Source organism: Lissotriton helveticus, chromosome 1_2 (genome assembly GCF_964261635.1).
Source record: "Lissotriton helveticus chromosome 1_2, aLisHel1.1, whole genome shotgun sequence".
Lineage (NCBI taxonomy): Eukaryota > Metazoa > Chordata > Amphibia > Caudata > Salamandridae > Lissotriton > Lissotriton helveticus.
The window spans coordinates 436,161,006-436,176,355 of NC_136058.1; the positions used below are offsets into that span (position 1 = coordinate 436,161,006).

The window sequence follows — 15,350 nt, forward strand, 5'->3', positions numbered from 1 at the left end:
AATTGATAGTTTTGTTGTCCGATTGGCTTGTGAATTTGAGATGGGGTGATTGTTGATTCAACCATATGAAGAACGATGATAATACCTCAGTGTCGCCACTCCAGATTAACAGTATGTCGTCAATATATCGCATCCAGAGACTGAGTTGGTCTCTGAATGGATTGGAGTGGTTTAGTACAGTATCATCTTCAAATGCCGCCATGTATAGAATTGCCACGTCTGGGGCGAAGGGAGCCCCCATCGCTACGCCAGAGATCTGAAGATAGAATTGATTTTTAAATATAAAAAAGTTTTTTGTCATTGCAATCGTCAGAAGAGCTACAATGAACTCTGTTGGAACTTGCACTGGAGCAGGTCGTTGGTTTAGACACCTGGTTATCACAGCTAAAGCTTCCTGTTGAGGGATGCAGGTGTAGAGCGATACCACATCGCATGTAGCTAGTACTTGACACTGTGGGTCGAAGGATCGATTCTCGACAATGTTTATAGTGTGCATGGTGTCACGCAGGTATGATTGAGTAGACTCTGCGAGAGGTTTAATGAAGAAATCGATATACTTCCCAAGTGGTTCCAGTATGGACCCACAGCCAGAGACTATGGGGCGTCCCGGGGGGTGGTCCATGCTTTGTGTATTTTGGGTATAGTATAAATGGTTGCCAGTCGTGGATGTTTTTGATTAAGATATAAAAGTTCGTGTTCGGACAGAAAACCCTGGTCCAGGCCAGCTTGCGTCAGCTGCTGAATTTCGATGGTGATGGCTTTTGATGGATCCGATCTTAGTAGTTGGTAACTGGTCCCATCGTTTAATTGGCGCAAGATCTCGGATTCGTAGTCGGACATGTCTTGGATCACAATTGCGCCGCCTTTATCCGCTGGCTTAATCACGACATCGTTGTTGCGGGCGAGTGATTGCAGGTCCAACTTTTCAGTTTTACTGATCTTGTACTTTGTGAATGATTTTGTATCCAGAATTTGTTGTACATCTCGCCAAACAACGGTCTCATAGGCCAGTATTTTGTGTGACATGGCACTGGCGTGCGGTACAAAGGTAGATGGTGTTCATAATCCTGTCAATGAAGGGTTGGACCGTGCATCAGAATTGCGAAAAAAATATTTCAGCCGTATTCAGACGAACTGAACTTGAAGAGTTCAGTTGGTATTGTAAAGTTATCAGGCCCGTGGGTCGGTACATATGATAACCCTTTGTTTAGAACTTTGATTTCATCCTCGTTCAAGTTGTGTTGAGATATGTTGATATCTCAGGAGTGTCTACCAACGGTAGGTTTTGTTGCGGGTTACCCTCTCCCCATGCTGTTCCGGTTGAAAGTGCACTTGCTTCGGGGCCTGGCCTCGTCCTCCGTCCCAATTGTTCGTATTCTGTTGGCCGCGTTGCTGGCCACCTCGCCAGTTGTTGCCTCTGCCACGGGATGGACGCCATGGTGCTTGGCGTTGTCCTAAAAAAGGGTTATATTGATGTTGCTGGTAGCCGTAGTCTTGATAATTTTGAAAGGGACTGGGGCCTGAACTATTAATAGAACTTATATATATTCATTAGGTTGCCCGCCCAGTTCCATATCCTGATGAAGACCCTGCTGCAAGGGCTGCACTAATCCCTGCGTTACATTGAGGGTCGAAATGTCGACAACTGTCCCGATATTTGTCAACTCCATACCTAATTTGACATTATTTGCACTTCTGGAGTATGACATGTATATACTGCTGCATTGAACCATTGGTCCTATTTTGGTATTTGAATTAACATACAAATGTAATATTGTTACTCAGGTTGATTTTACTGTCACAACTCCCGTACCACACCATCCTCACTCAATCACTTCCTCCTTCCCCCCTTGGGCACTGTACAACCTACGATACTTTGTATATTCGTTATACCCATCCTCATTGTGAATTAAAACAATGTGGATTCATTTGTTGTTTTTGAATTTTTTTTGTGTGAAATGGTTAAATCATTGTTGCTTCCACACTGGGACCCCTTTCTCTCAGTACTCATTCAACCCAGGTCCCAGTGACTATTTTTGGGTAAACCCCCCCCATATATATACGACTGGCGGTTGAAGCACCTCGGTGAGGAAGTTAGTCCTCACACTGCTGCAGGGAGCTCAAGGGCTAGGGCCTTGGCCGCCCTGCGCAACACCACAGCATAAGTAGCCCCCTCCTCCGTAGTCACGGAGGGAGGAGAGAGAAAACCAGTGTCAGGCGAAGTGTCTAGACCACTGGCATCCCCCAGCTCATCATCCCAGTCCTGACTTAACTGGCACTGCTGTGCCAGAGGGTCCTCAGACCCCTCCCAGTCCTCCCCTTGATCAGTGTCCTGATTAACAGGCATGTCAAATGTCAAAGGTTCTTATATAGCACCTTATCACCGAAAGGTCTCAAGACGCTTGCTTTGGGAACCCGTCCTGGCTTTTCCCTGTGAGATAATCCCTACTGGGCATCCCCAAGGTGAAAGCCAGGCATCCCGCCGCTGGGAGGCCGTAGTGGAGATTAAGCAAGCTATTGCCCAGAGTTGCAGAGTGTGAACCTGTGATTCGAGTAGGCACCGAAGCGAGAATTGTCGAGTCCGTGGACATTTGGGCTCAAGACCCTGCCGCGTCGGGAATTGAACCCTGGTCCCGGGTCTGACCTCTGCTTCAGGGTCTGCCTCCTCTAACCAGTGAGCCACACTTGCATAAATGACAGAGCCGGGTCATAGGTGAAGGGCTCACCCATCGACATCGGGGACGGCGCTGCTCCGACGCCGAACCGGGACTGGGGCTAAAACCAGAGATGGTGTTGTCCGAGGATGGCGCCGGGGTCAGCACCAGCGGAGGAGTCATAAGGTCAACTGTCTTCGACCGGGATCCAGGCCTGGATCCCATGGGGTCCTGCACACCGAGACCGAAGTTGCTGACGGCACCGGGGCCGAAGCCGCCAGCAAGTTAGGACTCCCAGTCGGACCCGCAGGCCCGAAGCCGCGCCGGCAGGTGTCGACGGCGGGAAGAGAGTCCTCTTGGCCACGAGGAAGTCTCTAATATCGCCCGGAGTCGCATTCAGTCCAGGGACCAGAGGGTGTGGGACAGGATGCGACTCCTGAGCGCCGTGAGTGGCGAGGGGAGTCCTCACTGCTTCTTTTTGACATGCCTCGACTTACCCGAGTGCGAGGACTTGGATCCAGATGATCGGTGATGACTGCGGCTCCGCGATCAGTTCCTCGACTTCCTCCCCGACTGGGACCTCAAGCGGCACAGAGTCGACTGCCGGAGCTCGAGGAGCTTACGGGAACGCTCCCGCCTAGCCTTCGACGTCAAGGCCCGGCAGTCGGAGCACGACTTTTCATCGTGGTCGCCCCCAAACAGTAGGAACACCGGCGGAGGGGGTCGGTAACAGACATCAGTCGGTGATAGGCGTCACACAGCTTGAAACCGGGCATCCCTACTGGCACCAGGAGTCGAGTCGACTCGACAAAGATAGACAAAAATGTCCAAAAAGTTAGTAAAAAAATGACTAAAGGTACGTGCTCTTCCCGGATCTGCGCTAGCTGGCGCGGAAAAAAGAAGAACTGACGTCAGCGCGCGAGGGCGGCGTCTAAGTACTCCAGCGACATCATTCCGGCGATCACGACACCGACGACGGACACCGAGCCGCAGACGACGCCTACCGACGCGCAGGGGTACTGCTGACGAAAAACTTTCTGTATCCAGTCTGACGCCTGGGGGTAATTCTAAGGTAAGGAATCTAACACTAACGTGTTTCTTTCAGATTCTGTCTTTCAGATACTAGCTTTTTTGGCATAAGGATTTTCTCCAGTGTGGAGTTTCACATGGTGAGATAGCGTTTTTCTCTGCAGCTCTTCTGGCATTCAGAACACTCAAAGTTTTTCATCAGTATGGAGAATCGCTTATGATTGTGAGGCTGTGCCTATCAGATAGGAATTTCTGGCATTCACAGCATTGGTAATGTTTTTCCCCTGTGTGCGTCTGCTCATGTAGAGGGAGATTGTGTTTAAAACTGATGCTTTTCTGGCACTAAAATATTTTGATGGTGTGTTTTCTTATGGTGCTTGAAATTATCTCTACCTCTGAATCTTTTCTGACAATTAGAGCACTGATAATTTTCTTCTCCAGTATGGATTCTCATATGTTTAGTGAGATTACATTTAAGGCTGAAACATTTTTGGCATTTGGAGCACTGATAAGGTATTTCCCCAGTGTGGGTTCTTATATGCTGAGTGAGACTGCCTTTTTTACTGAAACATATTTGGCATTCGAGCACCTATATGGTTTTTCCCCAGTGTGGATTCTTATATGATTAATGAGACTGTTTTTTTGGCAGAAATATTTTTGGCATTCAGAGCACTGATATGGTTTTTCCCCAGTGTGGGTTCTTATATGCTGAGTGAGCCTGATTTTTTCACTGAAACATGTGTGGCATTCAGAGCACCGATAAGGTTTTTCCCCAGTGTGGGTTCTTATATGAATAATGAGACTGTTTTTTTGCCCGAAACATTTTTGGCATTCAGAGCACTGATAATGTTTTTCCCCAGTGTGGGTTCTTATATGCTGAGTGAGATTGCTTTTTACCCTGAAACATTTGTCACATTCAGTGCACTGATAAGGTTTTTCCCCAGTGTGGAATCTCACATGCCCAGTTAGAAGTGATTTAAGTGTGAAATCTTTTGGGCATTTAGAGCACTGATAAGGTTTTTCCCCAGTGTGGGTTCTTATATGCTGAGTGAGACTGGGTTTGTCTCTGAAACATTTCTGACATTCAGAGCATGGATAAGGTTTTTCCCCAGTGTGGGTCATTGTATGTTGAGAAAGAGCTCTTTTGTCAGTGAAACATTTCTGGCATTCAGAGCACTGATAAGGTTTTTCCCCAGTGTGGATCTTTTTATGCTGTGTGAGTCTACTTTTTAAACTGAAAAATTTCTGGCATTCAGAGCACTGATAAGGTTTTTCCCCAGTGTGGATTCTTATGTGCCGTGTGAGTCTACTTTTTACACTGAAACATTTCTGGCATTCAGAGCACTGATAAGGTTTTTCCCCAGTGTGGATTCGTATGTGCCGTGTGAGTCTGCTTTTTACACTGAAACATTTGTGGCATTCAGAGCATTGATAAGGTTGTTCCACAGAATGGGTTATTGCATGTTGAGAAAGACGTCGTTTGTTACAAAACCTTTCCTGGCATTCAGAGCACTGATAAGGTTTTTCCCCAGTGTGGATTCTTGTATGTTCAATGAGTCTGCTTTTGTAACTGAAACATTTCTGGCATTCAGAGCACTGAAAAGGTTTCTCCCCAGTGTGGGTTCTTATATGCCGAGTGAGACTCTTTTTTTCACTGAAACATTTGTGGCATTCAGAGCACTGATAAGGTTGTTCCACAGAATGGGTTATTGCATGTTGAGAAAGACGTCGTTTGTTACAAAACCTTTCCTGGCATTCAGAGCACTGGTAAGGTTTTTCCCCAGTGTGGGTCCTTGTATGTTCAGTAAGTCTTCTTTTGTCACTGAAACATTTCTGGCATTCAGAGCACTGGTAAGGTTTTTCCCCAGTGTGGGTCCTTGTATGTATAGTAAGTCCTCTTCTGTCACTGAAACATTTCTGGCATTCAGCGCACTGATAAGGTTTTTCCCCAGAGTGGGTTAATGCATGTAGATATAGACTCGATTTGACACTAAACCTTTTCTGGCATTCAGAGCACTGATAAGGTTTTTCTCCAGAGTGGATTCTCATATGTTCAGTGAGTTTCGATTTATGGGCGAAACTTTTCGGGCATTCAGCGCACTGGTAAGGTTTTTCCCCAGAGTGGGTTAATGCATGTAGATATAGACTCGCTTTGACACTAAACCTTTTCTGGCATTCAGAGCACTGATAAGGTTTTTCTCCAGTGTGGATTCTCATATGCACAGTGAGATAAGATTTACGCCTGAAACTTTTTTGGCATACTTTGCACTGAGAGTGGTTTCCCCCAGTGTGCATTGTGTCAAATTCTGTGAGATAAGATTTATGGCTGTATCTTTTTTGGCACATGTAACTTTTTCCCCTAACTTAGGTTATTTTGCCTTGATTGAGGCGGTTTTGAACACTGAATTTGTTCTCACAGTCCGTGTTTTTATAAGGTGTATTCCTAGAGTTAATATCTCTACGTTTAGTTTTCTCTTGCTTATATGCCACAGTAAGAGTGAACCCGATTTTAGAGTTAGGCTTGTTTAGATAATGTTCAGCATTTATCTCTAAAAGAAATTGTGTGTAATCTTTTTAACACTTGAATTGAGCAAACTATGTCTGGAAGCAGTCCTGTAACACCTGTCGAAATATTTCTAGCAGATAATAGTCTTTAGGTTATAGCCTATCCGGCAGCAACTTATTTTGTGACTGAAGATTTTCTCAAATCTATTTGTATAGGTTCTTAGCAATGCAGTGATAAGGTGTTAGTCTGATATTTATTAATTAAACTGATAAGTACCTTTTTGCACTGACGTAATGGCAGTAACTGAGGGCGTTAGAACGTGCACAGTACTATTGTGGATCACGAGTCTCAGAACATCAGTTCCTTTTACCCTTTCTATGTTTGGTGTAAGGTTAAGTTTTGTAGTTCTGAAGACGAGGATTTATTTACATTACCTATAGCACAACTGTGCTCATTTAATCCATTTTTATATTGAACAGTTTTACATATCACTCATTCACAGCAGATACTGTTGAGGCGATTTACATAGAATTACAGAACAGTACACAATAAAAAATAAACAATCTGAGATGGTTATGAACACAATAAAGTGGTGAATTTTTAAGGTTTTCGCAAGAGTTAGCAGAGTGGGTCGTGGTTTTCTACCCAGAGTCAGATAGTCTCAAACTTGTGTAACTGGTTAAAAACAGTTGTTGAACAAAGGTGATTTTCCATTCTTTTGGTTGTTAACGTGTCAGCTTCAGAGTCTTCTCTCAGCGTCTTTTCTTTGATGGTCTGCAGAAGAAACCTTTTGTTATAACTTTCTTTTTATGCAGTGTGTGCTTCCTCTCTGGAATTACATGATGTTTTAGATGAAGGTTATTCTGTACACAGATATGGATTTGCTCTGGGTTAATGAAATGCTAAATTAGAGACTTCACTAACAGTATAGTACTTTCCTCAGCTCCCACTTCCTCGCCACACCTAGATTTTGGAAATTGTTTAAACATAGAATGCTGGATGTCCTTCAGTTTTTCAAAATAATCCTTCTTATGGCACAGACTTCAGTTGCCTGGTGCTAAATCTTGCTTTCTTCGTCAGTAATTTCAATCACCTATAGTATTAAAATTAAATAGTTAATACATGAAAATTTCCCAAAATATAATTTACAAGCCAAATCAATGCAGAGTTGCAGAATTTTGAAAATGTTGAGCTGGTTTTCATACAGAGCAGAGTGTAGAATTGTAGCCTGAGAGTACTTGGATGTAGGAGTGAGGATTTATAGAATTTTCAACATTTTATTAAGCTCACAAAGGATACATGCACCCTATGGACTTGTAACATTGAATCCCAAAGGCAGAAATTAAAGTCATATGCACTGGCACCAAACAGATATTTAAAAAAGGATACTATTAATTAATTTTTAATGTAGATTTCTGGGACGGGAATTTCCCCTCCATGGACAACAGGCGTTTCCCCTGCCCTGGGTTACCACCTACTTGTATCTGGTATCCTGACTTTTGAGTTCTGGTCTCTGCTGCACACAAATCTATTGTGTGCTGCGAGGACTATGCCTAGACATATCCCTCAACTATGTCCAGAGTATGAATCAAGGGCATTGAAATTAAGGAGTACTTTCATGTGCTCATTTTATTCCACCTGATTATCAGTTGTTAGGTTTTTCTGCACCTGGATGTACCGGGTGCAGAAAAACAGGACACCATTTTTTTCCAGACAGGAAAATAAGACTGAAAAGACGCACAAGACTCTGGGTGCAGCAGAAGCAGCCAAGACTTATGCTGTTTTTATACAAACTGGGAGAAACACACAATTCTTCCCTTTGTTAGACATTTCTTTACCCTCCCCTCCCCTGCTTCACCCATCGCCCAACCAACCACATGCATTTATCTACCACCTGCTTAAAACAAGTGGTAAATAAAAGCAGAAAAACACTATGAAATAGTGAATGGCATGTGATTTGACAGGCAGAAGAATCTGTTCCTTGTGGCAACTCCCCTGTTCATGGCGTCAAACTTGTGACTGCATGTTGCTGGGGTAAATATACCACAAAGTTTAAAAAAAAACAATTACATTAGATTTTTCAGCCACTCCAGCACTGTGCAACTTCTAACAAGGGACTATGAGAGGTCTTGGACCGGTCCTGTGACCTGGAGTGTCACACCAAGTGTTCCCTTATTTAAGCCAGAGGAATGTCATGGGTTTAACAGCTAGAGCGGTGGTGGCAATGCACCCTGTTGTAAGGATCAATAGCCTGATGAGATCTTTGCATCATGATCAGTGGAGTGGCGTCCTGCTGACACACCTATGTTTATTTTTTTTGTTTTTTGTTTTTTATTAGCAATACATGAGTATTCAACTCACAAGAGTACAAACAAATTAAAGTATAGTGAGTACATGCGTCTTAACCATCACACCACATTTAAGCATATACATTTAACTCGGACAGTTCCATATCAGACCGACTTCTTCTGGTATGCCCAACTTTAGTACATAGATTAAACACAACAAAAAAAAATTGCCATTCAAAAATCCAAATAAGATAAAACAGGACCCCAAATTTGTAAGCCTAGCTTTCGCTTATGCCTACCTTTTAATGCATACAAACTATACTCTAAATTAAATTTAGCCTAGAACCTAGCCCTCCAAGCCTCAAACTATGGGGGATCCCTTTGTTATCAGCTTGAAGCTATACATAGCCTTAATACTGCTGTTGCTAAAAAGTTCAAATATATAGCATTCCTTGGCACACTATCAGCATTTACCCCCATCTCTACACCCAACAAAAGCTGCGTAGGAGACAAATCAATAGGTGTTTCCAAAATAGCAGTTAGAAATGTATCAACATGCTCTAATAATTCTTTTAATAGTGGACACGTACAGAAGATATGCATCACATCTACATCAGGGTTATCACAGCAAAAGCATTTCCCCTCCTGTCCACCACCCCATTTGGCAATCTTATGAGGTATCATATATAAATAAAAAATTGTTTTATAATGTTGGGCAGACAGGTTAGCAGTCATAAATTATCGACTAGCTAATTCAATGGAGGTCTCCAAACTAATATCAGAACATCCTAACCTGCTTTCCCACTTACGATTATGTTCTTACAAATCATTGGATCTTGTTTCCAACATACAACTATATAACCCCCCTATTCTTACTGCTTTTCGGCTAGCTTCAATAAGAGAATTAGTCTGAATATTCCACCGGGCAGTGAGGAGATAGTTCCTAATTTGTAAATATTTTTTAAAATCTGCCCGGGTATATGGTATTGTTCCATGATCTGATTAAACAATTTCAGACCCCCTTCCGTATACAAATCCCCCACTATTTTTATACCCTTACTCTGCCAGTTCTGCACTGTCCTATCCCAAAATACACTCGGAAAGCAAGTAACAACAGTTAATGGGGTATACCAGGAGACTTTCTCTATCATGAACATTTTCTTAATAGCTTTCCAAACCTTCCAAGCTGCTAATACAGTCTTGAATCTTGTGCGCTTATAATAGCTCCAGTCTAGGTGAATGAACAAACAGTTTTTTGCATCTGACCCCAGCAACATATGATATATAGCAGGAGATTCAGCAGCCACACTTGGCCCTATTCCAGTAAAGAGTATATTCATATGTTGGAGCATGCATGCTTAGTAGTAGAGTGTAAAGTCCGGTACAGACCACGCCCCAACCGCTCTAGGTAACACCATAAACCGTGCAGCTCTGCGGGCCTTCCCTCGTGCCCATATAAAGTTCATACATAATGACTGTAGGTGTGTCAAATGAGTGCGTGAGACTTCAAGTGGAACACATCTAAAAAAAAATACAGTACTTTTGGCAGGATCATCATTTTCAGCATATTGCACCTGCCAACTAATGACAGATGCAAGCATTCACACCGATCAAGCTGTCTACACACCCCTTGTAAAAGCTTCCAACAATTAGCGCCAACTAATGCTGGTGCCGACGTCCTTAATAGCACTCCTAGATATGTTACTTCCTGTGAGACCCTTGGGTCATTAAAACCTCTAACATTATGGCACAAGATTTGCGTTTTGGCGGTGTTTAATTTATATCCCGAGACAGACCCATATTCTGCAGCGAGATGTTCTACTGCCTGTATTGCTGCTGCAGGTTTAACAGAAAGCAACGCAACATCGTCTGCGTAAGCCAGAACCCGATATTGTTGCTGCTGAACAATAACAGGCTGTATTTGTGGGCTATGGTCAAGCATTTTCAAAAAAGGCTCTATATACAGGGCAAATAATAATGGGGAGCAGGGGTAGCCCTGTCTAGTACCCCACTTTATTACCACTTTTGACTCGATGCCCAGGGTACAGATCTTAGCGACAGGTTGGCAGTATAGCGTTTGTATTGCTACTATATATTGCTGCCCAAAACACCGCTGCCGCATTACTTCCCATAAAAAACACCAAGACACTCGGTCAAACGCCTTCTCGGCATCTAACAAAATAAGGCTCAGCGGGTCCCCAGTAGCGTTGGCGTTATCTAATAATGCAATAACTCTACTAACATGATTTGTAGTGCCACGCTTAGGGATAAAGCCATGTTGTCTAATAGACACAAGTGGCGATATTACCGTGGCAAGCCGAGTGGCCAACATTTTTTAATACATTTTGCCATCCGCGTTTAAAAGAGATATGGGGTGATACAATGCTGGAAGCTACGCTGGTTTACCTTTTTTCTAAACACAATAATACTGGCTTTGCCCCACGATTTCGGTGCCAATCCACCTTGTGCTCTTTTAAATATTAATAACATATCATCTTTTATAAACTCGAAGAAAGCTTTATATACCTCCAATGGTAATTTATCAGGGCCCGCAGCCTTACCAATTGCAAGTTCCTTAATAGCTTCTTCGAGTTCCAGCATTGTAATAGGAGCTTCTAATCTCGTTACGTCCTCCTCCCCAATATCTTGCTCACACTGTTGAGATACAAATTTCTTGACTTTCTGGACATCATATTGATCATCCATGTATAATGCTTCATAAAAACTTCTGAACACCTCCAGTACACCATTCTCATTCTCAACACGCTGGCCATTACTATCCAAAATGTAATTGATTCTCTCAGCTGCCTCCTTCATCCTTAATTTTTGTGCCAAGCACCTACCGCTGGCCTCCCCATATTCATAGTTAAGTCGCTGTCTTACTACATATGTTTTAGCAGCCTCTTGGCTCCATTGGAGATTTAATTTCGCCTTGATCTTTGACACTTCTACTACTAATGCCCCAATGTCCCTACCCATATGTATACCCTGAACTAGAGCCTCTTCAGCTCTGACCAGACCCTGATATAGCTCATGTTCATTTAACGCCTGTTGCTTCTGATTATACAAACCATAACTAAGGGTTTCTCCCCTAAAAGCAGCCTTGAATGCATCCCAAACATACTCAGGATCAGTACTACCCCGATTAATACGAAAAAATTTAGCTATCCAAGCCTGCATATACACAATAAACTGCTCATCCAGGAGAAGGGAGAAGCTTCCGGTCAAAAAAAAATGCCCTGGGTTTATTCAGAACTGCTACACCTGGAATAGATGACACACCTATGTAATGCTCCATTTCTCTGCCTGTGCCCAGACTTTGCACTAACATCATGTGCGTGTTTAGGGTGTTGGTGTGCGTAGCATAAAAGCAATGTGAGAGTGCGACAGAGTAAACTGCATCTCCTGCCTGCCAGTTGTGTATACAAGTGGGACCATCTAATCCTCTTTTATACCCTAGTTCAAAGTCCTCTGTTACCAAGGAATAATGTGCTCTACAAAGTACCCAGGTGCCTGCTGTGACACCAGGGATGGTGTCAGCCTGACAGTCTATCTAAGTTGAAGGGACATCACCTGCAGGCTGAATTACTTAATGGAGAAGCTTTGTACCTGTCCTGAAGAGCCAAGAAGTCTGCCTAGAAGCCTGCCTGTCTGGTAAGAAAGGGAAATGACTTTGACTATCCAGCAGGAGGACAAGGCTGTCCTGGAAGAAGCAAGGTCCGACACATCCTCGTTATTTGTAGGGCGGGCCGGAAAGCCATCCAGCAGGACCAGCTAGTCTGAGGGACCCCTCCTCCCCTGCCAAGACTCTCCCAACAGTTCAAGGCAGAAAATAAAACTCTACGACAACGTGATTGCTGAGGCCCAGTTGGACGATTGTGTGCTGCCAACTGCCCGTTCAAGGTTGAATTTGCCAAATTCCTAACACAACAGGGTCTGAATCTACTGTCTTCCTGGAGAGCCTGTGTTGGGCTTTTAGCTGCTGAATTTCTGACTACTCTGTGTCAGAGGTCCATGAGGGACTACAACTGCTCCAGTGTCTGAGCTTACGCCTGTGGTCCAGCCAGCCACAGTGTGGCCTCGATTGCTGACGGTCGGGCCTCCAGAGGGGCTGCACTTACAGACAGGTCAGGTGTGACTGCTACCTTGGGACTGCTGATCTTCAGGCAACTGCAAAGAAAAGACAGAGTGGGTGCCCTACGGAATGCAGCCCTACATCCAGGACAAAAGCTCTCCACAAAAGCCTGCTGGTGGGTCACTGCTCTCTCGAGTGTTTGCGCGTGCCATTCAAGTGCCGGGAAACAGGAAAGAGACCCAGACAAGACTGACTCATCCTGTGGAAGGATAAAACGCTTACGACAGAGCATATACACATTGGGGTGACTAGAGTGACAGAACTGCACCTATACTATATTCATGATACTCCTAAATGCCCCAGGGGGCAAGAGGGTATCAGAACCGGACGCACCTGTCTGCAGCAGATGGTAGTCTGGCATCCCTGCACTATCTTTTCACCCAGACTGTCCATAAAGATGATTTCAGAGCCGCTACGCACATAGCAGTGGGAATCACAGACCATTGGCTGGTGGAGGTGCAACTCGATAGTCCGGTTGTGGACTTCATGCTACCCCCAAGGGGTGATCCGTGATATTTAAAAGACAAGACGTTCAAAGCTCGTATGAGAGATGGAGCAGACTTCTATTTTAAGGAGAACGGGCGGCCTGTTGAATCAGCTTACGTGCTATAGGATGAATTCAAGCCAGTGATCCTTGAGGACACTTACAACAAAGGGGACGGAAATACTGGGAGAGACTTCCTGAAAGACCAGACCCTGCCAATGCTAATGAATGAGGACCGAGACGCACTAGACCAAGACCTGACAGTAGACTAAATAAATAAGACAATAAGAACCTTGCAAACAAGACAAGCAACAGGGCCTAATGAGCTTCCCTCAAAATTATATAAAAGCATGATGGATAAAATCAGGGAGTACCTCCAGAAGAGGTTTAAGACTGCCTGAAAATAAAGGTGTCTCCCAGAGGACCAAAGAACGTCTGAGGTGGTGGTCATCCCAAAAAAGGACAAACCAGTAACTGAGTTTGGGTCTCATAGACCTCTCTCCCTGCTTAATTTTGAGACTAAGGTCCTTGCATAGGCCCTAGCGATCTGCCTGCTGACAGTAGCTTTATGCCACACTAGGGAACGCGCTTAAATCTCCGACACCTTAATGGAGTACCACATGCAACAGGGGATTCCTTTGCTGAACCAGTGGCGCTGCTGTCATGCTCTTGTATGTGGCCCCTCTAGTGTGCATGCGCGTCAATAACACAGTCTCCCGAGTCTTTGCCGTCCGACAGGGATGTTCCTTGTCTCCTATGCTCTTCACACATGCGTAGGTTCGCCAGGACCTCTCATATGGGGTATTCCAGTTGATCAAGAGTGGGATGAGAGAATCTCCCTCTACACTGATGTTTTGGTGTAGGATACGTAATCAGCCTTCTCGAGTGAACGAATCCTACAAATCTTTCACATATTTGGAGATTATTAAGGATATAAGATCAACTGGAAGAAGTCCTTAATATTCCTGCTGGTGGCAGGGACCCTGCGGCTGGACTCTACGTGCACAGTTTGAGTGGCACTACATGGCTTTAAATATTTGGGCGTGTTCATTACAAGAGAGCCACGGGCAGGAACATACTTCTGAAATTAGACCGGCTTCGCTGGGATGCCCCACACTTGTGGGCGCTCCCGCTCTCCTTACTGGGCCGAGTGGCCCTATTTAAAGTGATGACCCTCCAGGGTTTCCTGTACATCGTGCAAAAAACGTCCTTTAAGATCCCACCTGACATTTTCTTTTAAAAGGTAGACTGAGAACGTCAGCTCCTGTTTTGGGATGGTGGCTCTTCAAGCTGAGTAAGGTGCAGAGGGGAGTTCAAGGTGGACTTGCGGTCCGGAGCATTCGCAAGTATTACTGGGCCACGCAGCTGGTGGCAGTCACCAACTGGGTTTTTGCGGACCGTGAGGATCCTGCTTACCGGGTAGATAGATTGGCCATGGGCAAGAGAGGTTACCCCACCCCGATGCTGTATCGAAGAAAGTATGAGTGCGCCCTACCAACTCATATCCAAACAGTGGTAAGGGTGTGGAGAGAGGCTACCAAGTGTTTAGGCTGAGAAGCCAAGCTGACTGAAATTACTCCACTGTATGATGGTGATCTTTTAAGTGCAGTGGGAGGATTGCAGGGCTTTACAAAATAGGGATTGATTAGCTTAGAACGCCGGGCGATGTGTGGAGGAGTCAGGCGCTTGTGTCCTTCACAATCCTACAACAACGGTATATTAGGTGACTAAAGACGGTTCTGACATTTGCAGGTGGGTCAAGCTCTGCAAATGTAAATGTAAATGTCAAGGTATTTGTAGAGCGCGCTGCCACCAAGCGGCTATTACTCATACCGCTATGGAACCCCTCCTGGCTTTCCCTGTGAAGTGTCCACTCCTGGGCACCCCCAGGGTGAAGCCAGGCATCCTAGCGCTGTTGGGGCCGGTGTAGAGGTTAAGCAAGCTATTGACCAGAGTTGCAGCGAGGGACCCATGATTAGACAAGGCACCGAGGCGAGAATTGTCAGGTCTGAGGAAATTGAGCCCAAGACCCGCCGAGGCGGGAATTGAACCCTGGTCCCGGGCTAGACCTCTGCATCAGGGTCTGCCGCTCTAACCATTGAGCCACACTCCTCCGAAAAAGCAATCTCAACCATCTATAGGAAGTTTATCTACAATTCTCTGGATCCCTTGGGGATGTTTCAGGCGACCATTCACCAACTTTTGTGTTTTTCAAAAACAAGCTTTCAAAGCTGGAGTTGATTTTTAAAAACCA

At 44.7% G+C, this 15,350-nt stretch overlaps 1 protein-coding gene across 2 annotated transcripts in view; it reads right to left on the reverse strand.

Moving 5' to 3' along the window:
- Positions 1–3,646: 3,646 nt before the first annotated feature.
- LOC144807661 (uncharacterized) overlaps positions 3,647–15,350 on the reverse strand; it is a 378,666-nt gene continuing 366,962 nt past the window's right edge. The window contains exons 5-6 of one of the 2 annotated variants that reach the window (XM_078673292.1): positions 7,114–7,282; positions 3,647–6,963 (exon numbers count right to left, since the gene is read on the reverse strand). In XM_078673292.1, coding sequence (XP_078529418.1) covers positions 4,218–6,029 — 1,812 coding nt within the window. In that variant the 5' untranslated portion in view covers positions 6,030–6,963; positions 7,114–7,282 and the 3' untranslated portion in view covers positions 3,647–4,217. Of the gene's footprint in view, positions 7,019–7,113; positions 7,283–15,350 lie in introns of both variants that reach the window. The other variant, XM_078673291.1, reaches the window with a different exon arrangement.